General features: G+C 35.6%; 1 protein-coding gene and 1 pseudogene across 3 annotated transcripts in view; one reads left to right on the forward strand and one right to left on the reverse strand.

Annotated features, from left to right (window-relative positions):
• Window positions 1-25,596, reverse strand: part of UACA (uveal autoantigen with coiled-coil domains and ankyrin repeats) — an 85,767-nt gene that overhangs the window by 11,672 nt on the left and 48,499 nt on the right. For 2 of the 3 annotated variants that reach the window (XM_068554771.1, XM_068554781.1), the window contains exons 3-15: window positions 25,398-25,486; window positions 21,923-21,987; window positions 21,075-21,132; window positions 15,259-15,329; window positions 15,049-15,155; window positions 11,846-12,027; window positions 10,627-10,664; window positions 7,848-7,916; window positions 6,680-6,787; window positions 6,100-6,132; window positions 5,102-5,200; window positions 1,737-1,773; window positions 509-561 (exon numbers count right to left, since the gene is read on the reverse strand). In XM_068554771.1, the coding sequence (XP_068410872.1) occupies window positions 509-561; window positions 1,737-1,773; window positions 5,102-5,200; window positions 6,100-6,132; window positions 6,680-6,787; window positions 7,848-7,916; window positions 10,627-10,664; window positions 11,846-12,027; window positions 15,049-15,155; window positions 15,259-15,329; window positions 21,075-21,132; window positions 21,923-21,987; window positions 25,398-25,486 (1,009 nt within the window). Of the gene's footprint in view, window positions 1-508; window positions 562-1,736; window positions 1,774-5,101; window positions 5,201-6,099; window positions 6,133-6,679; window positions 6,788-7,847; window positions 7,917-10,626; window positions 10,665-11,845; window positions 12,028-15,048; window positions 15,156-15,258; window positions 15,330-21,074; window positions 21,133-21,922; window positions 21,988-25,397; window positions 25,487-25,596 lie in introns of those variants that run through there. The other variant, XM_068554789.1, reaches the window with a different exon arrangement.
• Window positions 12,542-12,973, forward strand: LOC137760022 (mitochondrial import receptor subunit TOM20 homolog; annotated as a pseudogene).

Consider the following 25,596-nt stretch of genomic DNA (forward strand, 5'->3'; position numbering starts at 1 on the left):
TCATAGAAGGTACTAAAAATGCAAACCTTGTATTTACTGGAAACTAAAAGTGAGGAGCAGTTAAACAAGTAAGAAAATCAGATAACACTCCTTCTTGGAAGCTTTATTTTGTGGTGAATTTCCAAAATATAGAATATATATTTGAATGCAAGGAATAATACATTTAAAAGTCAAGACATGCCTTTTGAATTATTCATACCTGTCTCCCCCTTTAATGGGCAAATATGAAGAGGTGACCAACTGCTGTTAAAGAATAGAGGGCTACTGTCAAAGACAATGAAATTTTAATTCAAATCTCTTATTTAAGTCACTGTCACCACAAATACTCTAGAGGGCACTAGACACAGCAATATCTGCTTTTATTAAACTCAAGACCACAAGGCCAACTTTTGTTTGATAATGAAAACCTTATTCAATGTACATATAGATGATAAATATACAATGCTCTTTTCCTCTTTTTAAAAAGGCACAATTATTTTTATAAATATATTTTAAAATAAAATATTACCTGTGAGTCTGTCATGTACATTTGACCTTGTTTAAGAAGCATATCTTCTTTTCCTAAATAAGTCCAAATAAATGGTATCTTAAATATCCATATCAAAGAAGTCTAAGCATTAATTTGGTGTTATTATCTCCTTTATTACTCAAATAAAAAAGAAGCATGAGTTACAACATAAAATTATCCTTGTTCTAAAATATCCATATTTTTCCTTATTACTCCTATATACATAAGGAAAGTATGTATATTCTTTTGAATAGATACTAAGTTGGTTTTTATATTTTATTTATTTATTTTTGGCTGTGTCGGGTCTTAGTTGCGGCACGCGGGCTCTTCGCTGCAGTGCACGGGCTCAGTAGTTGCGGCGCACGGGCTCCAGAGTGCGTGGGCTCTGTAGTTTGCAGCACACGAGCTCTCTAGTTGAGGCGCGCAGGCTCAGTAGTTGCGGTGCGTGGGCTTAGTTGCCCCACGGCATGTGGGATCTTAGTTCCCCAACCAGGGATCAAACCCACGTCCCCTGCATTGGAAGGCGGATTCTTAACCACTGGACTACCAGGGAAATCCCACTAAGTTGGTTTTTTGAATTATGTAAAATTGTTAGACTAAATAAGTTAAATGATTATCATGAAATATGTATATTACAGTCAAAATAAAAATGGTGTTCTTTGCAATTTATAGGATGAATATTACGATTGTACTTAGCTAACGGATAATTTAATATTCAACAGGAAGCAAAAAATTAGATTTTTCTAGAGAAATTGTTTAAAATCGGAGAATAAACAAAAGTGAAAATTATGTATAGTCTTAAAATAATAAATATTTATGGAACATCTAATTTTAAAATGCTTACCTGCATTGAGACTATATCCAAAGATTTCTCCAAATCAGAAAACTATGTTTACGTCTCTTTCCATAAAAAGCAGGCGCCAAATATCACAAGATAAATGTCTAACATGCGACAAGGCAAATTTGGTAATGCGTACAATATACAATTTAATAATCTAGGTCCTAAGGAAAATCAGAGCCTCAGTGATTACCAGATTTTATGTTAAGAGACTACAGGAGTCATTTTAATCTCTTCCTAGTTCCATGTTGAGGTATAACACACAAGTAGTTGGATGAAGTTTTGCAGCAGGAATATCATATACAGTTAGACAAAATAAAGAGGCATAAACATTCTTTTTTTTGCTTGAACTGTGTGAACTGTAATGATAATCTATACTTTTATACTTACTGTTACTGAAATGACTTCCCGATCCTAAATGACTGCTCTGAAATCAGAAGGATACATTAAAACATTTTAGGTGAATACTGCTTCATTTTGTTAAATTCTGTATCTATTTTAGCTCTAAATGATCCAGTCATTAAAACCACATTTTCAACATTCCTTGTTTCTCCTGGGTATTATTCTACTGGAACTCACAGAAAGGCAGAACACAGTTAGAGAGATCAGTTGGGAATAAACTACTTCACTCAGCATTTTAATAAAAGCAGCCAAGTATTTCAAGGAAAAACTTGACTGCTCAAAAGAAAAAAAAAAAAAGCTCCAAATGAAATGAAGCAACCTTGAATGCATACTCTCTGCTGTTTCTTTACTTCAAAAGGAAGGAAATGCCACATTCGCCGCAATAAATCAATTTACTTTACCACCATTGGGGAGCAGGAACCCTACCTCATCGCCTGTGAAACATTAGCCTAACCCCCTCTTTCAGAATTTATGGAACACCAATTACCTTTGAAGGTAAAAGGAGACAGAGAGCAGGAAATGAAACTGAGGCAAAGAGCTACATATAGTTCATAATAAATCCATCAATACATCAGTTAGGAAAAGGAGAATAATAGAGAAATTTTAGATACTCTGAGTTAAAATATATTTGGATTGCTCCTTATCCCAAGTAAGCCAGACACAAAGAACCTAACATAAATTAAAATACTATACTTTTGAGAGTAAAGATATGCAGATGTACTTCATGTTTGTGTATCTGTCTATATTAGTACTAATAGCTGTGTGTCAGACTCTGATAGGTGACCATGATAAAAACGGCCCATAGTTCCGTAACTAAATTAATGTCCCACTAATACTTATTGCCCCAAGGGTATGGAAAAATATCTGTAAACTTAGGTAAGCTCTTTGTTCTAAGTAATAGTTAACACTAGAGCCTGTAATAGGTAGTAAATGGGCTTATACATGAATGGGTAAGGGGAGGCCAAGGCACATAAGGAATTCAAAAAACTTAGTTTGGGTTTATTACCTTGACTTGATGACTCAAATGAAAACAAATGCATGAGTTACAACAGAAAATTAGCCTTGTTCTAAAATATCCATGTTTTCCCAAACCTGCTCTATAAGAATAAGGAAAATGCCTACATATTAAGTATTACACATAACACAGCAATTCTGTTGGCAGTTTATGAAGACTTTTAAGTATGTGAGATGATATAGGAGTGGATATTCAATATTTATAAATTATGATTCCTTAGTTTTTAAGGACTGCTTTCATAAATACTGGGTCACATACAAAGTGGACCTTGTAATTTTCTTCTTGAAGGTTATAAATCATTTCTAGTATAAAAATTCATCTGACTGGGGAAAATGTCCCCATCATATTGAGTGCAAAGACTTACAAAACAGGATGAATAATAAGACTACCTGTTGAATTCATGTATATAACACAAGTTATGTACAAAGAAAGGTCTGAAAGGATGTCAGGTGCTAAGAGTGCTGGGCTTATAGGTGTGTTTATTTTCTACTTTTAGTTTAACTATATTTTTAAATTTTTCTGAAATAAATATATGTTGTTTTATAAGAAACAGTAAGTATTTTCCTGCAGTTTATAATAACCTCATTCAAAGTTACAGACTTGTCTGAAGCTACAGAAAATCATCTATTGTTAAGACATGAGAGTCTACTCTTAGGAGAAAAATAACACAAAAATAGTACCCAATTATAGGTGTCAAACTTTGATGAATACTTCAAAGGCCCACATACACTTCTGTACTTTCTCCAGCTGAGTGTAAAACTAGTATTGTAGTTAGGAGCACAAACTGCCTGAGTTCAGGTTCTGGCTCTGACACTTAACTATTATTTCTAAAACCCCTCATGGGTAAACTGCTCTTCGCCTCAGTCTCTTTCTTCACTTATGAAGTGGAGATAAAAAGAAAACATACCATACCAAGTTGATGTGTTTATTAAATGCATGTAAAGTGCACAAAGCAATTTCTGGCACATGGCTGGGGTCATGAACGTGTTAGCTATCACTAGTTTCATTACTAACCTTAAAAAGTCTTCAAATGTGAAAAGAGATAGAAGGCCCTATACTAGATTGTTCTTTAGCTGATAAAACTGTTTCTAAATAATTTCAGAATTCAGTCTATAAATATAAACACAGGTTCTTGGTTTTATTTTTTTTTAATGTATCAAGACATAACTCACCTGCAATAAAGTACACAAGTATACAGTGCAATGAATTTTTGCATATGTATACTTTGTGTAATTACAACTCAGATCAAGATATAGAACCTGTCTAGCACGCCCAGAAGTTTCTTCATGCCCCGTCCTGGTCAGTAACCGGCCACCAAAGGGTGGCCTCTATTCTGACCTGTATTAGCATAGATTAGCTTTGTCTAGTTCTGCACTTCACAAAAAAGGAGTCAGGCAGTATGTGCTCTTTGTGTCTGATTTCCTTCATGCAACATTATGTCTTGAGATTCATCCATGTCTTTACATTCTTTTTCATAGCTGCACCCATATTTTTAAATTTACACACAAAAAAGTTACTTTTGTTATGTACTTTGGAGTTATATTCCACAATAAAGATAAAAGACTCACACTGAATCAGCCACTCTCTTCAGTGACCCCCAATGATGAACAACATTTATAAAATATATATTTTGGCCTTGCAGAACAAATCTGTGCCGTTAAAAGTCTGGAGAGTGGTCACCCTTGGTGCAGGGAGCAAGCGTGAGGAGGCTTCTGGGTGCTAGTTATGTGCTGTTTCCTGATCTGGGATGTTAGATTTGTGAAAATTCTTCAACTTATTCACTTTAACGTGTTCTTTTTAACGTATATTGTATTCTGATTAAAAGTTTTAAAAAAACATAGTCTTGGAAAAACTAAGAGCTAATTGAGCCAACAAAAGATAAGTATATGATCTGAGCCTTATTAACACACTACTCTCCCCAAACAAATCCACATATGCACAAGGTCCTTTCTGAGATAATCCTGGAATTACCGCTTTTCATTTAAATGATGCTTTTTATTAACACCATCATAATCACTGCAATTTTACAGGTAAAAGTATAATGTCTTGAAAAGGTAAAGATGACAAAGAGGAAGGCTGGGGAAGAGAAACTGGAACTGAACTAAGTGTCAGTTTAGTCAATTTCAATGATCTCATTTAACCTTTAAAACAACTCTGTGGAAAAAAGGACAATCACCCCAATTTTGCCAAAGCAGCACAAAGCTCAGAGACTTTAAATAAATTGCCGGAGGTCACACTATAAAGAAGAGAGTGATAATTCAAATTCAAGCCTGACTTCAAGCCCTTTACCACTGCCCATTATGAGTTACATGAAATAATTTATTTAAGCTTTCTATACCTCAAAATACTTGAATCTATTTTTCAGAGCCTCAATAGTTCTTAGGCTTTCTTCATGTTGCTTTTCTTTAGCTGCCAAAAAGGACTTCAGCTTTTCTTTCTGAAATGGAAAGGAATAAATACAGAGCAAAATCACCCTGTGCTTGAAATTGTGTTAAAAATGTGTTTTAGAAAATGTGAATTGGAATTACTTTGAGGACTATAGTTAATGAATTCTCTAACCTGGTCAATTGTTTTTTTTTTTTTAAATGGAACTTTTTTTTTTTTTTTTTTTTTTTTGGCTGTGTCAGGTCTTTGTTGCTGTGCGCGGGCTTTCTCTAGTTGCGGCGAGCGTGGGCTACTCTTCCTTGCGGTGTGTGGGCTTCTCATTGTAGTGGCTTCTCTTGTTGCGGAGCACGGGCTCTAGGTGCACAGGTTTCAGTAGTTGTGGCTCACGGGCTCTATAGCGCAGGCTCAGTAGTTGTGGCGCATGGGCTTAGTTGCTCCGTGGCACGTGGGATCTTCCCACGCCAGGGATTGAACCCGTGTCCCCTGCATTGGCAGGCGGATTCTTAACCACTGCGCCACCAGGGAAGCCCTAACCTGGTCAATTTTTAACTATTAGTAGAGTTCAAGATTTGTAGAACTATACTAATAATATACACAAACAATATTATGAAAAATTCAAATTTCTGTGGTTTGTTTTAAATCTTATTATTTTCAGACATTTTCTCTATAATGCTTAGAATTTTATACCTTTTATACCTTTTCATGAAAAGTTTCATAGAAAATGAGCCATTCAGAGGCTCATTACAGTAACAAGAAAATGCCTACAATAACCCACGCCACTGTACTCAAAGCATAATTTTACAGTCACACGTAGGTTTTGTTTTTTCCTTTGAGCAATAACCAAAAAGAGAATTCTGTCTCCACGTCAGTTCAGGACTTAAACCTCTACTGCAATGTTATCTTCAATTTACACAACAATTTACAGCTTTAAAGTAAAACTTATCATCCTACCTCACTTTCCAGATCATCAGCAACCATTACTTCCTAAATTTAAAAAGAAGAAGAAACGTATTTTCACTCTCGAAAGTTTATTTTAAAAAGCATGAGCTTGGCAAATATCTTTTAAAAAGGCTGGCGCATGTCATTAAGATTGGGGATGAGGCTGTGAGAAGAAAATGCCTACGTGCTACTACTTCTGTGCTCTGCGTTGTCATTCATGCTTCTCACTAACCAGGTTCAGAAGCACTTTCGACTCTTCTGAGACCCCATCAGTTACTTACAACTCTTACCTGCTCTTCCTCCTCACGTCTTCTGTCTACTCCTTCCCCTCTAATCCCACAACTCCAATCACAGTTCAGTCCTTTGTCATCACCACAGACCAACAGTGCTCTCTGTTCTTAGATCCGACCTTGTTTCATGTAAAGGTCCTAATAAGATATGACTTTCCACAGGGCAATGACCTGATTCTACCTCCTTTAGCACCTGGCACCATGACTTGCTGTGATGGGCCGTCATTAACAATTTGTTACCGACGATAATGACTCGTAGTAGAACAGTTCTGGATTTTTCGGGTGTGACGCAGATTATTTACCTCATTCAGCTGTAGTTGTAAACCATTGACTTTATCCAATAATATTCTCTGTTCCTGCTGAATTCTTCTCAACCTCTCTTTCAGATCTTCATTTTCAATCTCCAGATCCTTAAATAGCAAAGATAACATGTGCTAGACCAACTTTAAAGGAGCAATTCTTACGGAAGAAATTTCTAAAAGCAGTTCACTATCATAAACAGATATATACATATATAAAACAGCTTTAAGTATAAAGATACAATAATTTCAATGACATTCAAATAATTTAAAATCTATACATGAGAAATAACGCAGAAAATTATAGTCCTATGATAACTAACAAATACAACTATATACAAAGACAGCAAACCATCATGATTCTAATAAATAAGAAATAAAAGCATCATCTGGAAATAGAAAATAGCAGAAGAATATGTCATTTTAACTTTTGCCAAACACCTCTCAAATTTATAAGTTTAACAAAGCATAAGAATATCAATACTTCAGTGCTCTGATAAAACATTTAAGCCTCCAATTGAAGGCTATAGTTCACTTTCTTAACACTACCTAGTAAACTATGAAAACCCAAATAAAATGCTTTTGTTTTATCATATGGAAAAGGCTATTCAATTTATATTTTAATGGTATTTCAGTCATAAAATAAACCATTTAATTATGGCTCTTCTTCCAATGCAATTGAAATAATAATTATTTTTTGGACACTTTGATGAACATAAAAGGCAAAAAGTGTTGTGTGGTTAACAATATTATTTTTCTTAATCAAAATAAAAAATACTTTAAGAAAAATTTCAGATTTTGTTTATTTACATTGATAACCATCATTTTTATCATTATAATTAATTTTCTAAAAGGAATACAAATTTATGATTTATGGCCCAAAACAGATATATTGAAATCAACAAAAACTTACAGAAAGTTATTAAATTATTTACTTCCTAATATATATTAAAACAATACTTCCTGTAAGATAATACTGACCCAAACATTCATATCAAAAGTTAATTCTTTTAGAAGGAATTGGGCAAGTAGAATCACAAAACATAACAAGCTGCCCTTCCATCCCCTACTCATTTCCCCCGCATTTTTGCTTCCTTTCTTTTCCCCAACCCCACTACAAACAACGCTGGAATTCTTTGCAAAGGAAGATACCAATTTTTTTTCTTTTTACCTGAATGTTTTGATGCTCCCTCTGATCTGACTTCATATTTACTTCATCTAGCATCTGCGTCAAATTTCGCTTTGGTAAAACGTAAGAAAACACAGGTTAGCAAGTATGAGAATATAGAAAAGTACATTTTCCTCAATAGGCAATATACCCAATTAGTGATTTTCAGTTTATCCAAGTTTAAATTTTGCTGTACACAACACAAGGTGGCAGTGTTTCCACTTAAAACTCCAAATGGAAAGAATCTTTGAGGATATAGGTTTTAAATAAATCAAGTATAATCTATTTTTTAAATACTAAAAAAATAACAGAATTTAAAACCCCTACTGCTAAGGATTTATTTTAACCAAAGTCACCAAATTTTAAAAAGGAGAATTTGTACTAGAGGCAAAACTCACGTTGTACTACAAAGCATCAGCTACCATTCCCAAAAGAAGAATTTGGTGTTTAAAAAGAGGAGGCTGGGGGAGTTACATTAATGTTGAGAGAAAATATGGAAATCACTTCTTTGAGTACTGATGAAATAAAATATCAAAGGGTGTGATAAGAAAGAGATAGACAATCCACTGACTAAAGCTATATAAAAGATATCTAAATGACTTGGTTGGGTACATGATCTGTTTTTGTACACTTACTGCTTTGAAACTTTATTCCAGCTTAGAGATTTGCTTTAATAAAAACACAATACAATCATTAAACAAGAGATAAAATAATCTTTTTTGTGCCCAAATTGATCTTTAAATCTATACAATAATTTAGAAAGCTGTTTCTTTCTTCCTTTTTGAGAGCTAAAAAAACAAACAAACAAAACGTGACTGCTTTAATTTTCTAAGATAATTTTATGTTCCACATTATTAGTTGACTCATGTGTTTAAACTATCGTCCTAATGAGCTTGGATTTAGAATTAGAGGAACAAGTTCCCATTAAGACGATACTCTGTGTATCCACGATTTGGCCCAAACTACATGTCTAGCCTCATTCCTTCTACCAAAGGGCCGTTCTTCACGTGGAATCTGACCAGCCTCATGATACCACTTTCAGCCCCGGCCTTCCCTCTGGCCTCTGATTCCTGTCACTCTGCCCCTCTACTGCCCCACGGGCATGTTAAACATGCTCCTTCATCAGGGGCTTGGTACTTGCCCTTCCCTCTGCCCTTGAGGCTTCACCCACAGAGCCGCTGGCTCCCTCCTCACTTCCTTCAGACCTCTGCTCGAATGTCAGTCACTTCCTGACCACACCATCTAAAATAGCTTCCCGCCCTCTCCCTCTTCATTCCCTAATCCTGTTCTGCTTGTCTTCAAAGCATCTGCCATGGTACTAAATACCCATTTGCTTACTGTTCATCTTTCTCACTGGGCTGGGAGCTGCAGGAGGGCAGGGACTTTGAACACTGATATCCCCAGCACTTGGAACAGTAATGGGCAATAGTAAGTAACTGAATACATCTTATTTTTTAAACTATACTGTAGGCTTCTTGATAACAAGGATTATATGTCCCTTAGTACACAAACAAATCCTATTTACAGCAGATATTTTAAAATGTATTTAATTAACAACTGAAACAAATGAGGTTTACTGTTCTTAGCAGAATATTAACTCCATGAATTCATTTAGATAATTCCTATTCATTTAGATACCATTCCCATATTAATATTCAATAATTCTTTCTTTTAAATACATGTATGTTTCAGAAATAGTTTTTCTCTTAATATGTGTGAGATGGCTGGTATTGATATAAGAGGGCACATTTTATTTGCCTCTACACCCACTTAGGTTATCTGAGGAATGGGAGAAAAGGCTGAAACAGCTACTCCAGATGGGAAAGAAAAGTGACAGCAGACATGACCCATGCAGGGACGTATTACTTAATTGTGATGGACTGAAAGGGAAGCATGCTTTCATACAGCTTTCAAATTTAGGTGCGAGCTACAGAAATGATATAGAATGATGACGGGATGGCTCAGAAGGTACCTGATTACTTCTCTTCACGGTTTGGAAGTGCTCAGGTCCCTCTCACTAGAGAAAAGCTGAAAGCCAGGAAGGGAACAGCCAGCAGAAGAGAAGAGCTGCCTACACTAGCTTTGGGTGAGATGGTTTAAGAGTGCGCAAAGCAGCCCCACTCACTTTAACTCGAAGAGATTAGGGGAAATGATTAGACATCTACTGAGACTGAGACACAAAACCAGGGTTAAATAGTGATTTGATAATAAACTTAGTGCAAGGTATGAATTATCTCATGTACTGTGTTTTTTTTAAAGTCAAGTCCTCATTAAATTAAATACACACAGCAAGAAAAGAAAAAGAAAGAGAAGTCAAAATGTTAACAGTGGCATTGAAATCACATATATAATCAGTTTTGAATTCTGTTTTCTTCATTTCTTATTGCTTGGAAGAATTTTCCCACATCAGGGGCTATTCGACTCTGTTACTAAGGGAGAAGAGGAGAAAACTGTCTATGGTCTACCAAGCTAATATTCATCATCAAAGAAACTCAACAAGGTGCAATATTCCATACTTGAAAAGGCTGGATGTTCAAGACTAGCAATCAGGAGTCTACTTATTTCCCATTGGATACATTCTTTGTAATTAAGACCCACTGTCTCAAGCTGAGTGACAGTATCTGGATAAAGCCTCAGGATCTCATGACCTAGGTTCTACATGGGCATGATTAACTGGGAAGAGAGAACAGCATGCATTTAAACACAAAACAGTTATATATAACCATTACCCAGGTTTGCTCAGCACTTTACTTAAACTGCACAATATACATAATTTTTTAACCTGTTGTAAAGATGGTCCTTTCTTCCAAAGTTCTCTGCCTGAAGATTTAAAGAGAGGGAAAGGGAGGAGAAAGAGGAACAGTGAAACAGCAGGTTAACTTGGGTAGATTTGCATTCCCCAATTATATAATTAAGTCAATATTAAAGAAATAAATTTTTAAGTTTCTTTTGAAGTTTACTACCTTACAGTTAAAACAACAATGAAATATCACTTTTGCCTATCTAATCGGTAAAGTATTTTTTTTTTTGCTATGACAACATCCCTGTAGATGATATTCAATGCCAGGGAGGGGAGGCAGGTGAAAAATACAAAATTTAAAACATCCTAAATTAGAAGGCAACTTGTCGATATATATTAAAAGCTTAAAAAAATGTGCATAACCTGAAACTTCTTAATTCAATTTCTAGGAAGTGATCCTAAGGGTATAATAAAAATATGCTAAAATATTTATGCATAAGGACAGTCACTAAAGGACAGTCACTATTTATATTAGGAAAAACTGTATAAACAACTTAAATGACACCTATAGAAAATTGCTTAATTAAATTAAACTTAGATGGAATTTTATGCATCAATAAAAATCATACCGTAGAAAAATATTTATTTATTTGGGAAAAGTCTTCGAACTATATTACACAAAAAGTAATCTACAGCTCTCTACAGGTGACCTCAATTTTATGCACAGAGAGAAGACTGGAAGGATATTCCTCAAAATGTTAGTAGAGGCTCCTCAGTGGTAGAATGAGCGGTTGATTTTACTTGCTGTGCTTTTCTGTGCTTTCCAATTTCTCTTTAATAAGCATAGGAAAATACTTGGCACAAGTATTCAATAAATCTTAGTTGAATATTTTAAATACATGTTTAAACAATGATTCTTTCTTTAAAACTTTTTAAGTACGAGCTTAAGCACTTCACCCCTCCTCATCAAAAAATATATATTAGTAAAACACTTTATTTGGCTCTTTCTTTTCAGTTCTTAAATTACTCCACAGTGGAGTAGGGTTGACTGGATAAACTGGACAATACACGTAACACACACCGCCTCAAAACAAGTGACTATAATGTAAAACTGCACAGCTGGGGCAGACAGGGAGATGAACCAATACTGCTTATTGTAAGGAGTGTTTTGCCCCTTACGAACTGTAGCTCTACCATCTAAATCTTTAAAAGCTGCTCTTTATTAACTAGCACTTTTCTAGTGACAGAAAACTGCTGGTACCTTTGTTGGTATTTTCTGATGCAGTCTTCAGTAAGGTTAGAATGTCCAGATTGTCACCAATTCTTGCATAGTAAGAACTATCATGGCCAAGGGCATCCAGCAAGGTTACATCAGCACCATTTCTGATTAAGACTTCTACTGCATCTTTGCAACCATACTCGCAACCTAGCATGAGAGCAGTCCTAGAAGGCAAGACGGAAGAATAAAAGACCTTGAGAAGGATCCAAAAAAATACTTCAGGAATCTCTTTCAGAGGTCCCCTTCTTAAAGAACAGATATTACTTTAAAAAGCCACGTTGTTATAGACACAGATTTGACTTCATATTTTTATCTTATATTTTAACTCCATTGCATTTATAAAAACATTTGTTTTGTGTCTTAGTTTGCAGAGCTAACATTTTACATCTACCTACACACATTTGTTACTTCTACTACCAAATTAACCTCCTTTATTCCAGTCCTACGTACTACAAGTTAATTGCCACAAAGACCTTCCACAGCTGATACTGTCACCTTATCTGTGCAAAACCTACAACGATAAACCCAAGCTATTTAAATCACTTTGCAGGCCTTTCCGCGTCCCGTCCCCCACGGCGGGCGGCGGGACAGAGTGACACAGTCCTTTCCGAGGGTTCTCGGCCAAGGGCTTCATCGCGGGCCCTGCTACCGCCAACCCCACTCCTCGTCGGAGAGAAGATGGAGGGCCGGAACAGCGCCATCTCCGCCGGCGTGTGCGGGGCCCTTTTCATCGGGTACTGCATTTACTTTGACCCCAAGAGATGGAGTGACCCTAACTTCAAGAACAGGCTGCGAGAACGAAGAAAGAAACAGAAGCTTGCCAAGGAGAGAACTGGACTTTCCAAGTTACCTGACCTTAAAGATGCTGAAGCCGTTCAGAAATTCTTCCTCGAAGAAATACAGCTTTCAAGAGTTACTAGCTCAAGGTGAATATGAGAAGGGTGTTGACCATCTGACAAATGCAACTGCTGTGTGTGGACGGCCACAGCAGTTACTGCAAGTGTTGCAGCAAACTCTTCCACCACCAGTGTTCCAGATGCTTCTGACTAAGCCCCCAACAATTAGAGAAATGTAAGTGCTCAGAGCTTGGCTGAAGATGATGTGGAATGAGAAACAAATGTCAACATAATAATCTCAATTAAAAAATATTTTTAAAATCTTAACTTGGAAGATGATCAGCTCTGGGGGAGTAAGGGCAAATAAGCTTGTTATGGACTGTCCTACACTGAAATCTACCAAAGTTAATTTTTACTCTGTGTAGATCCATTTGTCTGTTTTATTTATTTTCCCAGTGAAAAGTGTATTTTGTTAGAGAGGTTTTCATTTTATAAATACACTATCAGTTACTGAAAAAAATAAAATAAATAAATCACTTCGTGAACTGAACTACATCATGCAAACGTCCCCAGTGAATCCCTTCTATTCCAAAACAAGAATCAGATTCCTGTTCCTGATTTCTCTCTTTAGAAGAGCCTTTCTTCTCCTACACATCTCCTTCACATTTTCACACTTAATTTTAAAATTTGCCTTCTCAAATAAACCTTCTTTGATTAACCCCATTATCATGGACCACTGGTTTATTCTGCCATGATAGAATCGTCAACACTTAAACATTTAACAGTATAATTGGCAGACCATAATAATGCAACAATTAAATCATCATGGAAATTTAGAAGTACTCTAGAAATTCTCTATTTTTACTGCTGAGGCAACCAACACTTAATGAAATGAAGTGACTTATCCTATATATGATTCTGTCTTCAATTGTGAATATTGAATTTCATACGGCAACTGATTTTTGCCTTTATTCGATGTCTGTTCTATTCCTCTTTTATACTCCCCGGTAGTTGCTGGAATGCAGTTTTACATAAAACAGGCATTAACAAATTTTTTGTTATAAGGGAAAAAATGTTATAGATAAGACAGGAAGAAAGAAAAGAAACTTGAATACAGAGTGTCAGAAACAGATTTTAATTTACCTTTAAAACCATCTGCTATGTAGTCTAAATATAATACACATTGCCCTATCGCATTGGTTTTTTTGTGAAGTTCCAATGAAAAAACACAGACAAACATACTTGGAAAAATAAAAGATCTTTTAAAGAAATAAGGCATTGTACACGTGGATCAGCCAGATCACCCCTTTCTGATCCTAAAATTTATTTTTCAATCAAATTTTCTTAAACATGCTTGGAGCCGGATCATAGTATCACAAAAACAAAGTAATATAAAAAAAGCCACTTTCTTAAAAATCACATTAATGATTTAATTGCTTAAGAATTTCCTCCTCTGAGATGCCTGAACAATGAAAACAATCAGAGCTATAAAATCTGACATCCAAAGACTAATTATACCTATCTACTTCCAGTGAACTACAAACAATAGAATATGTGTTTAGAAGAATAAAAGTAACTGAAAAGAAACCAACAATTTTACCAGTAATCATCTATACAATCTCAGAAACTTGTCATAAATTACTGTAATGCTTCAACTGGTGGAAGGGATGTATTTCAGATACTTTGTTGTCAGAAACTCTATGACTATAAACATCAGAATTATAATATAGCAAGCAGCATGCTACACTAGACCCAGAAAAGAGGACAGAGAGAATTACAGATAGAAATTGTTAGTGCACACCAACTAAAATAACATCAAATACAGGTGCAGCAATAAATTAATGAAATCTGTATTGGGGTACAGAAATGAACTCAGTTTCAGAGAAGGAGGTGGCATTGTGCCTAGCAGAAAGGAGAGAAAACACCTTGAGAAAATCTACACTGAAACATGTCAAGCTCCAGGACACGCAAGAACTCCTTTACTCTCAAAAGATTCACTAATGAAGAAGTAGAGACTGTAAATGTAATTTTTTATTCTTCTTCCTTATTTGAGCCCATTTCATTAAAGATTATTTTATAAGCTCAAAATAACTAGGATATAATTACTCTTTTCTTCAGTTCTTTGACCTGAACACAGGCCATAATCACTGCCTGTATTTTGAGTTTACCCTGTCATCATCCCCTATTTCCCTCTCCCTCCTTCTTCAGCCAACTCTGAAGAGTAATAAGTGAGTGTCAATTCCAAGGAAGGGAGAACCACAGGGGATAGAAAGGCCAAGTCACAGCAGCAGAGCTTCAGGATCACTGTGCATCGAGCTGGTGTCTGCGGAGCCGCGATAAAAGAATTACCTGTTTTGTTTGTCTCTGGAATTGATATCCGCCCCTCTATCTATCAGCAGTTGACATATTGTTGGCCTACACATCTGAGTAGCCAGAACAAGCGGCGTCCGCCCATCCTAAGCAACAAGAAAAATAAGACAGCATTCAGACAACAAGTCTCCCAAAACATGAAAGTCAGAATACATGAGTTGAAATGAGAATAAACATAAACTGACTTACTACATCTTTGGTATTCACTGAGGCCCCGTGGTCGCAGAGCAGCTGTATGCTAGAAGGACAGTCTGCCATAGCTTTGAGGAACAAAGGAAAATGACAAATGGTGAACATCTGTTGGTAACACGTGGTGTTTCGCTAGACCCGTATAAGGCCTAAGTTCTTCAGTCCCTAAAGTACTAGCCTCACATCCTTCATTCTCAGTTTAGCATTATAAGCATTGATTTTTCTATCTGAAAACGGATTAGACAAGATCATTTTGTCAATTTTGTATAATTTATTAGGACCAAGGAACACTGTCACTCTTGCAGAGGACAAGAATATACTGCTGTTCTAAGGGTAAACACTGATAATGAGAATCACGCTTAAACTTTCGATTTATAGTATATTTTAAAATATGGCTATAACTTACTGAACCCTTGAAGTGTTAGGGCAGTTTTTTTAAAAGAATCATATACTTTTTTCTTTATAGAAGACCCACAGTAAAGAAAGTATGATTCATACAATTCATATTTCCTTTTCAAAGCAGAAACTGCAATGTCTGCCCTTGATGCAAAAGCAGGGTCATTTTGCTAAAAATTATATGATAAAATCACATGATGCCTCTTCTCTGATCAACACTAGAGTCCATATTTGTATCAGGAAAAAAGTGGTCAAATTCATAAAGTACGACTGTGTTTATACTTCCCATGAGTTTTTATAAAAGTTTTATAAGTTGATACTAGTTTATTTGCACAAAAAAGTACTAAGTCAGCGTTCTTTTTTCTTGTTTTTTGGGTGCAATTCAATAAAGTAAAACCAAACATACATTAAAAAATCAAGTAAATTTTTCATTTCTGATGTCTTTAATCCAGCAAGCCTTTTACATAAAATATATAATCAATCTTAAAAAGAAAAGATAAATTGAAACTGAATACATTAATTCAGGAATTATAAAATAACAACCATTCAGGCCCAATCAAAAATAAGAAGGAAAAAATGTAAAGCATAAAAAAATTCCCGAGTTATACTATACTGAACAAATCAAGTCAGTATTAAAGGTGCGATGATGGAGAATGCCAGCTGTTCATCCTTGTTCCATGGTAACAAAACTGTGTTGGGCACAGGGGGGCTCACCTAGACCACAGTTCCCAGTCTCCTTTGCATGCAGGCATGACCACATGAGTTAGATCATGCCAATGGAATCTGACATGAGGGACATGTGCTACCTTCTGAGTCTAGGGCTTTAAAAAGTGGTTATACACTCTTCCATAATCTTTCTCCTTCCTGCTAGCAGGAAGACAGGTACCTATTATCAGCTTCAGCCTTAAAGATGAGGACAACACACCAGGCAATGGTAGAACTGCAAAATAGAAGAAATCTGGGTCCCTGAATGGCTATATGGAGCAGAGGTACAAGCCAATCTGATCATTAGGGCTGTGACATGAAAGAAATAAATTCTGTGTGTGTGTGTGTTTTTTTAAAGCAAATGTTATTTTACTTTGTCACAGCAGTATAGTCTTATCCCTAACCAAGACAAAAATTGCTATCAGGAGTCAGGTGCTGTTGTAACAGATACCTAAATTATACAGCCCTGGTTTAGTGGTTGGGTACTAGGTGGTCAGTAAACATATTTCAGGCTAGAAACCTTGTGATTTTTCTCATACTGTGGCAAAACATTTGATAGATCTATCATCTGTGCTAATTTACAAGGTACACTGTGTGACTATGGAGCCTTTCTAAGTGAAGCAATAGAAAAGAGCCAAAATTTTAGGGCATATTGGCGGCTGCTTACTGCTTTTAGTAAGAAAGAGATGAGGTCAACAAGAAAGAGATGAGGTCCAGCAAGAATTAGTTATGAACACAGACGGAAGGGAATAGAGTTTCTAGATATTTGGGACCTCACAGGTATAGAGAAGCCAATTGTTTCTCTACACCAAACAGCAAGATATAAAACTATCGTTGGTCACAACTTTTCTCAAAGACAGCCCAATAAGGAAAAATGAAAAAAAAAACAAAAACAAAAAAACCAGATCCAGTCCTGGAATAAAGATCAGACTGAGGATACTATATTCCCATCCAAGACTATTATTTCAGATGACTTTGAGGTGGCAGTATTAAAATGAACAAATGAACTTATTTACAAAACAGAAGTAGAGTCACGATGTAGAAAACAAACTTACGGTTACCAGGGGATGCGGTGGGGGCGGGGGGATAAATTGGGAGACTGGGATTGACATACACACACTACTATATATAAACTAGATAACTAATAAGGACCTACTGTATAGCACAGGGAACTCTATTCAATACTCTGTAATGGCCTATATGGAAAAAGAATCTAAAAAAGGAGTAGGTATGTGTATGTGTATAAGTGATTCACTTCGTTGTACACCTGAAACTAATACAACATTGTAAATCAACTACATTCCAATAAAATTAAAAAAAAAAAAAACTCTGTAAATTAACCTAATGTTCTACACAGTACTGAACATTTTATAAATAAATTTTCTAAATTTTGGTTAAAAAAATAAAATAAAATGAGGTAGAGAATCATGAGTCCAGAAATAAAAACAAGAAATAAAGGAGGGTTAAGAACTTTATGTCCAGAAAATAAATGGTTCCTGACATATGGAAGTGGTTGGCAACAAATAGCCCAGAAACCTACCAAGGTTTTGAGGGAATGCACTACCCCAAAATCCAAAAGCCCAGTCAGCTAAAACTAATAACTCTTCCTGTGCTTAATCTGCTTATATAGAGGGCATACTTTCCAACATCCAATTTACCTGTGATCTTGGAGGATAATGGACAAGAACCTCCCAGAAGGCAGAGCTAGGGCCCACAGAGGACAATAAGGGATTTCTCCTAGGAAACAAAACCAGGGGGCACCTGAAGGAGCTAACCAAGAAATTTACTCCAAGATCTCAGTTTTTGCAAGTTTTGGTCAGCAGTATTTGATACCTGCTGTTGACTAGTGATTGCTGTGTATTTCCCAGTTCCCCCTTTTCCAAAAGGGAGTCTTTATTTTACTTATCCTGTTCTTGCTGCATCACTATATATTGTGAGGAGCAGATCTCTTTTCTTTGAGTTTACAAAACTGTTGGACCATGAAGAGCCATTTCAGAGCCAAAAATACACACGTGCACATCACCCAGAAACCCCAGACTTTGAGGTGGCTTCAGTGACTGAATTGGTTATGTATCCTCTCCCTTGGGGTGGGGGTAATGTTCTATGTGTGGGAAGTAGGGGCTGCAGGAATCTCTGGAAGGCCAGAGGGCTGGACTGTGGCAATTGTTACCAAAATTTGTTCTCCCCTTCTTCTGCAGTGTAGCAGCTCGGCCATGACTAGTTATCTTGAGATTACATTTCTGGGCCTCCTTTACACATAAATACAACCGACTTTGCTCTTGTTGATGGATTATGAGTAGAGGGCTATTTACCACTTCCAAATCTGGGCCTTAGACTGTGGGCATGCGCTCCTCCTATTCTCCTTCCCTTTCCTGCCAGCTGGAACGCAGATATGACTACAACCCTGCTGCAATGACATTGCTGAGGAAGATACCAGAGGAAAGTGGAGCGACAAGATGGAAAGGATTCAGTTCATGAATGACCTCAAGCCACCTGCCAACCTATACCACTCCATTTTTTTTTATAAGCAACTGATATTGGAGTTCTTTTACTACATCGACTTGGTCTTCATTCTAACTTCATCTGTATACCTACTGAACAAATATTAAGATTTCAATCTGTTAGGTTGCACCAGTTTTAAAAACAGGGATAATAAAATCTATAATATACAAAAAATTACACATATTTACTGTACATATTTTGATGAGTTTGGACAAATGCACACACTGTAATACCCTCGCCACAATCAAGGGACTAAACACATGGATCACCTCCACAAATTTCCTTGTGTCCTTTTGTGTGTCTGTGTGTTTTTCGGGGTTTGTTTTTTGGGGTTTTTTTTGGTGAGAATACTAAGCACTCTTTCCTCTTAATATATTTTAAAGTACACAATACCATATTGTTAATTATGTGCAATACGTTATTACATTACATTATACAATAATTATATACAATTTTTGTATAATAATTATACCTCAATTAAGCAGTAAAAAAAAAAAACAACTAGGAAAAGTTGAACATTGAGTAAATGATATTGAAAACATTTTCAAATGCATTAGGTGTAATAATGGTATTACACTTAGGTTACAAAATAGAATCATTATCTTTCAGAGATAAAAACTGAATTGTTTATGGATAAAATTATATGATGTCTTGGATTTGATTTAAAATATGCCGAGTAGAGGAGAATAATGGGTGGTGGTATAAATGAATCAAGATTAGCCATATGATGACAACTGTCTAAGCTGGATGAAGGGAATAAGGTATTTTAATATGATAGTCTAACTTTATGTTTGAAATTTTCCATAATAAAACATTTTTAATAATTTTTAAAACATGATTATTAATAAGGTTGGATGGATTAAAAAACAACTATGAGAAGGTGGTAGGAGAATAGAAATATCATGTGACACGTATTCATACTTCCTTAAGCAGCAAAATCATTTTAAAATTTCCATCAAACACAATAAATTAGTGCTACAGAAATGAATTATATTTTTTTATGATTTTAAGTTTAATTTATAAATTTGTGTTGATGATTCCACAACTACACAAGCTTGATAAGTATATCACATATGAATCTAGGTCTATGTTTCTATTTATTTTTTAATTATTTCATTATTTTTATTTATTTAAGGTGTAATACAAAATTATCATAAAAATATAAAATATAAAATAAAACTATAGAAACTCACAGGGGTCATTGTGAGGCTTAAAGGATAATGTATGTAAAAATGTTCTGCAAATAATAGCACTCTACACCAAAATTTTAAAAAATGCATTGTGTGAGAGATTAAACTATCATAAAAATACATTAAATATTTTTAAAAAGGAAGAAAACCAAAAGTATAAATGTTTGAAGGAAATTTGAAGTATAATACATTTTTAACAGAGACTACTCTAATCCTCTAATCTACCAAGGATATTCCATATACATAAAAGGAAACAGTAGGGTTTTTTTTTGTTTTTTGTTTTTCTTTCCTTTGAACGCCTAGTTAACTAGGAATTTCAGTCTTAGAGGAGTCTGCCCAGGGGTCAGACTATCTTACATTCCAAAAATCCTTAAATATTTAACTTTTTTCTAATCATTTTCTTTAAGACACCTAAAGAATAATGCAGATAAATTTTGATATACAGTATGATTAATAAAATCCTTGAAATTACTAATAGAAATCTCTTTTAAAATAGAGCAAATTACAATGATATGTAATTCAGCACTGGCACCTCTAAATCAGAACAAGCACCATCACCATTAATTAAGAAGTTACCACATGCCAGGCACTATTCATGATTCAGTTATAACCACTACTGCAGTAGTATTAGTAACTTCATTTTGCAGATGAGGAAAATGAGGTTCAGACATGTTAATGAGGTAAATATAGTTTTTAAGAAAGAGAAGTCTTCCTCCTTTCCATTTCTCCTACCAGTTCCCAAGCAAACACATGGTACTTACAGCTCCTTGAGAGCAGGATTATGGTTTATTCATCTTTGGACTTTCAGTATCTAGCAACCTGGCCTGTAAATATTGGCTGAATGATTCTTTTTAAGCCGTACAATCCAATAAATTTCAAATCTGAATAAATAAAAAATTCATAACATTCTGCTTCTCCATGAATTATACAAATATATTCACGTTAAAGCGTTGAAATTAATTTAAATGCCCAGCCATTTTAACAAAGATTTGTTTATGTCCAAGTGAAACCTTTGCTTATTACCTGCATCGTGAAGTGCGGTTCTTCCCTGCAGGTCTACATGTTCAGTGGGACAACTGTACTGTTAAAACACAGAAATTTAGTAATCTAAGAAAGTTTTATTTTCAAGTTAAATATCGAGACTCAAATGAACAGCTGTTATTTAATCTTAAAAATATTGCATTTATCAAAAACTCTAAAGAGTACTAGACAAGCCATAAATATTTTGACATGTGACAAATATAATAACATTATACTGTAAATTTAACAGTATTCCAGTAAACAGGAAAACATATGGTACATTACAATAGCATGAAATATAGAAACTGTTATTGTTTGGGGTTTTTTTCCAGCAAGAATTAAAACTTGAACAATTGAATCAGAAAAAACAAATGAGTTCTGCTGTGAAACTTAGTGGCAAACATGTTTAAGGAAATGTGTGACTAGACCTTTCAACTGAAAACGTAATTGAGCCCACTAGTTCACAGAATTTTGTGGTTGTCTGATTATAAGCTTAACTAATGATATTATGTAGTGTGAGTTACTGATGTTTATACAGAAATATATAGATCCTATGCTGTATCACTTCATCTCAAGTCATATACCAGATGACAGAAAATTCCAGTCTCCAGCTAATGTCAACAGGAAGGTCAAGTCTTTGTTGTTTATTTTTAATACACTGAGTTATGCAATTCACTTCCCTCAGAGTTTTTGCTCTTTATTGTTCACATTCTTTCACAAATGATGGAAAAAATATTATGTAAGCTAACAGTCGAAGCTAGCCTACTATTTTCTTTGATCTCAAGTTCCAAAAACACATCTATTATTTGTAGTCAAAATAATAAAGTCAAAGTATTAACCACTTTTACTACCTGTAGAAGTTTTTGTAGACACAATGCATGTCCATACTTTGCAGCCAGGTGAAGAGCATTCCTCCCTAGGAAAGAAATAATTTTAAACATATGATAAGGGTTATTTTCTTCACATGTGAATTCTCCTTAGAAATGTGCTTCAGTTTTCCAAAATCAGTTGACAGACTACTTCATTTGTAGGCATGCTTTAAGTTTCTAAGATGTCTCACCCAGTTTCATATTTTAATTAGAGATAAGGTACACACCAAAACAATGAAGGTGGGAAGAAAAAATAAACATACAAACTCATTACAGAGCAAGAATTTTGTCTTATTCACCACTGTATCTCCAATACCTGGAGCAGTTCCTGAAACAGAGTAAGTAATTAAATATTGCCATAGGAGAGAAGGGAGAGAAAGAGAAAGAGAAAAAAAAAGGAATGGGGATAGGAGGGAGAGAAAGATAACTAGATTTCACATAACATTTCTCAATAGGCAGTGTGGATACTAAAATGGAGAAAGGTTAAGAGATGTGAGTCAAAGAAAGGGTATTCTCTAACTAATTTTTATGCTTCAACTAAAATTCAAAGTTTACAAAGAGATTCTGTCTCTGAAAATCAGACAATTTGTTCAAATATGTGATTAAAATGTGCAAATTTAAAGGAAATGATGAGGGGAGCAGGGAAGAGGTCACCAGATAATCTGGAAGGTTAACCCTGAATACTGAAAAAGGTAATTTGCAGAGAACATTCTACCTCCAAACACTATTTCTCCTAATTGTACTTCTTTACACAAATATCTTTCTTGGATGGTGAAAACTACAAGGGTTTCACCAGACTATTCCAGCTTCCAATCTTTTTTTTTTTTTTTAAATAACGTCTCATGTACACTATTTTTTTTTTAAATTAACTTATTTATTTATGGCTGTGTCGGGTCTTCATTTCTGTGCGAGGGCTTTCTCTAGCTGTGGCAAGCGGGGGCCACTCTTCATCGCGGTGTGCGGGCCTCTCACTATCGCGGCCTCTCTTGTTGCGGAGCACAGGCTCCAGACACGCAGGCTCAGTAATTGTGGCTCATGGGCCCAGTTGCTCCGCGGCATTTGGGATCTTCCCAGACCAGGGCTCAAACCCGTGTCCCCTGCATTGGCAGGCAGCCAGCTTCCAATCTTTAATGCTCTTAATTTCCCTCTAACTTCACAAACTTCTCCAAACATAACTGTACTTCACAAGTAGACCTTTCTGCTAGAAAAGTAATGTGTGTTCTGTTCATCCCGGATGAAGGAATAAACTGACTTTCAACTCTCATTCAGTTTTATATGCATGTAGATACGTGAATAAGTTTTGCTGGGTCTGATCATTTCTGTGTAGCTAACAGGTTCTAGAGCAAAAGGCAGTGAGTCCAGACCTTTGAACAGATATAACATATTCAACCACTCCTAAACATCCTCTACAAATAAGTCAGATGTAACAATTTCAAATTTCAATTTGCTACTGTTCATGGACAAACTTTCTAGAAACATTTCACATCCTGAAAAGCGACTAGAATGACTGTCACTCACACGAGAAGTTAAGAGAGAGCATGGAGTGGATAGTGAGGATAGACACAGCGGCAACAGTCCCTGGTGTTTACCAAAACGCCACAGAAACTTGGTCACATTAAAATGTCAGGTCAGGGCTAAGGAAATACCAAATCCAGCCACTTGAGATAGTATAGCAAAAAATCATGGAAATATCACATCTAAAGTATATCACCCTGAATTACACCAAAGGCACGCACCTGGCAAGACCTGGGTGACAAATACCTCAAAACCACACTAACTTGAAATCTGGTTATTTTCAATCTACTTTTATATTGCTAGCAAATAAAGGAGTTAGGATAAAATCCATAAAGATTGTTTAATCAAATTTTTATCAAATATCCACATCTGGATTATAACAGACAATATAACAGCAAATGAGACAAGGTCCTTGTTCTCAGGAAAGGACAACTCTAAAGACAAACATAATTAAACCCATCAATAAAAACATGACTAAACCACAGCAAAAACAAAAGACAAAATGGGTAAAGCAAGGTATGCCGGAACGCAGTATATGAAAAGACGTCGTCTGCTGAGCTTGGGAAAGCATTTGAGCTTCATCTGCACTGAAGGAGGGAGGGCAAAAGTCACTTAGATTGGCCACTAGGCCGAAATGTCCAGAGCAGAAAGAACACAGACAAAAACAAGAAAGACACGTGTTTGAATTGGAATCAGCACAATAAATAAATAAAGTCTTATGCATTCTGAAATGGTATGGTTAATCTAAAATTTCTTAAAATAAATATTCTTCTGCATCAGTGGAAAACATATATATAAGTAATAACAGTTTTTTGTTCATTCAGAGGTGGCAAATAAATTGAGTTTCATCTTCAATTAAGGTAACTCTAGGTAAAGATTTTCCTCACTAACTCATTTGTGATCTCTCTCTCTCTCCCTCCTTGCCTTCCATTTCCAAACACAATGCTGTTTAACAGTAATGTATTTATTTATTACATGTATTTACATGGAGTCATAGAATAAAACATTAAAGTTGTTAAGGACATTCTCTGCTCTAGGTCAACTCCCGTATTTAACTGAAAAACAAAGCAGAAGTGCAGAGAAATAAGCTGCCACAGGTCTCAGAGAACTGAGAATGATTGTCCAGATGAACAGAAAACTAAAACACTGAAGAAAAGCAATAGCTATACTCAAATACTTAAAATCTATCTTGTGATGTGCAGACACACTTATGCTGTAATATTTTAAAAGACAGACATAGGTATGACTAAGTTTAAGCAGAAGGCCTGGTAAGAGACAGACTTAAACTGTCTATTAGAAATAATTTTTATAAATATAGCTAGCTAAACACAGACCAGGTCTCCTCATGAGGCATAATGGTTAAAAACACAAACTCTGACTGCACCTCATCCACTGAAAGACCCTGGGCAAGTGGCTTAACAGCGCAGTGCCTTGCAGCCTCATTGGCTTGATGTGAGGATAAAATGAGTTAGTACGTGTAAAGCGCTTAGCAGAGTAGCTAAATCTATGTTAAATAAGTGTCACCTCTTCTTGTTATGATCACTACTGGTGATGTTGTTATCATGAGACAGTTAGTTCCTCAACACAAGAAATGTCCAACCAAAAACCAAATGACCTCAGGACAGCGAGAATTCATATACTGAAGAGTATATGAGTATAAACTAAATGGCCCCTAAAGGTTCTTCAAAGTCTGAGATTTTAGAATCCTGTAGCACTACCAAGACCAGCCCTAGACCTCAGGTCTCCAGCCGCTCATCCGTTCGGTCATCCTTTCTGCTACATCCCCAGTACTTGCCCTCTCCCCCAGAGCAATACCTCAGCTAATTAGAAACAGAAAGTTAAGGATTTCTCTTTGTAAATCACATTTAGGTCTGATTTAGAGCACTGGCAGTGGACAATGCTTGTCTTCTCTGTTGGTAACTGACTATGGAGGCAAACGTACCTGCGGTGTCAGTGGTTGTAATATCAACTCCATGTATGAGGATGGCATTCAAACACTCAAGATTCCCCTTTGAGGCTACAACATGAAAGCTAAACAAAAAGAAAATACTTGTTATGCCATGGAAACTACTCAAGGTCAACTTAAATGTTACATAAATGTCACCTTACATTTAATACTCACACATACCTACACACACGTG

This window comes from Eschrichtius robustus, chromosome 1 (genome assembly GCF_028021215.1).
Source record: "Eschrichtius robustus isolate mEscRob2 chromosome 1, mEscRob2.pri, whole genome shotgun sequence".
Lineage (NCBI taxonomy): Eukaryota > Metazoa > Chordata > Mammalia > Artiodactyla > Eschrichtiidae > Eschrichtius > Eschrichtius robustus.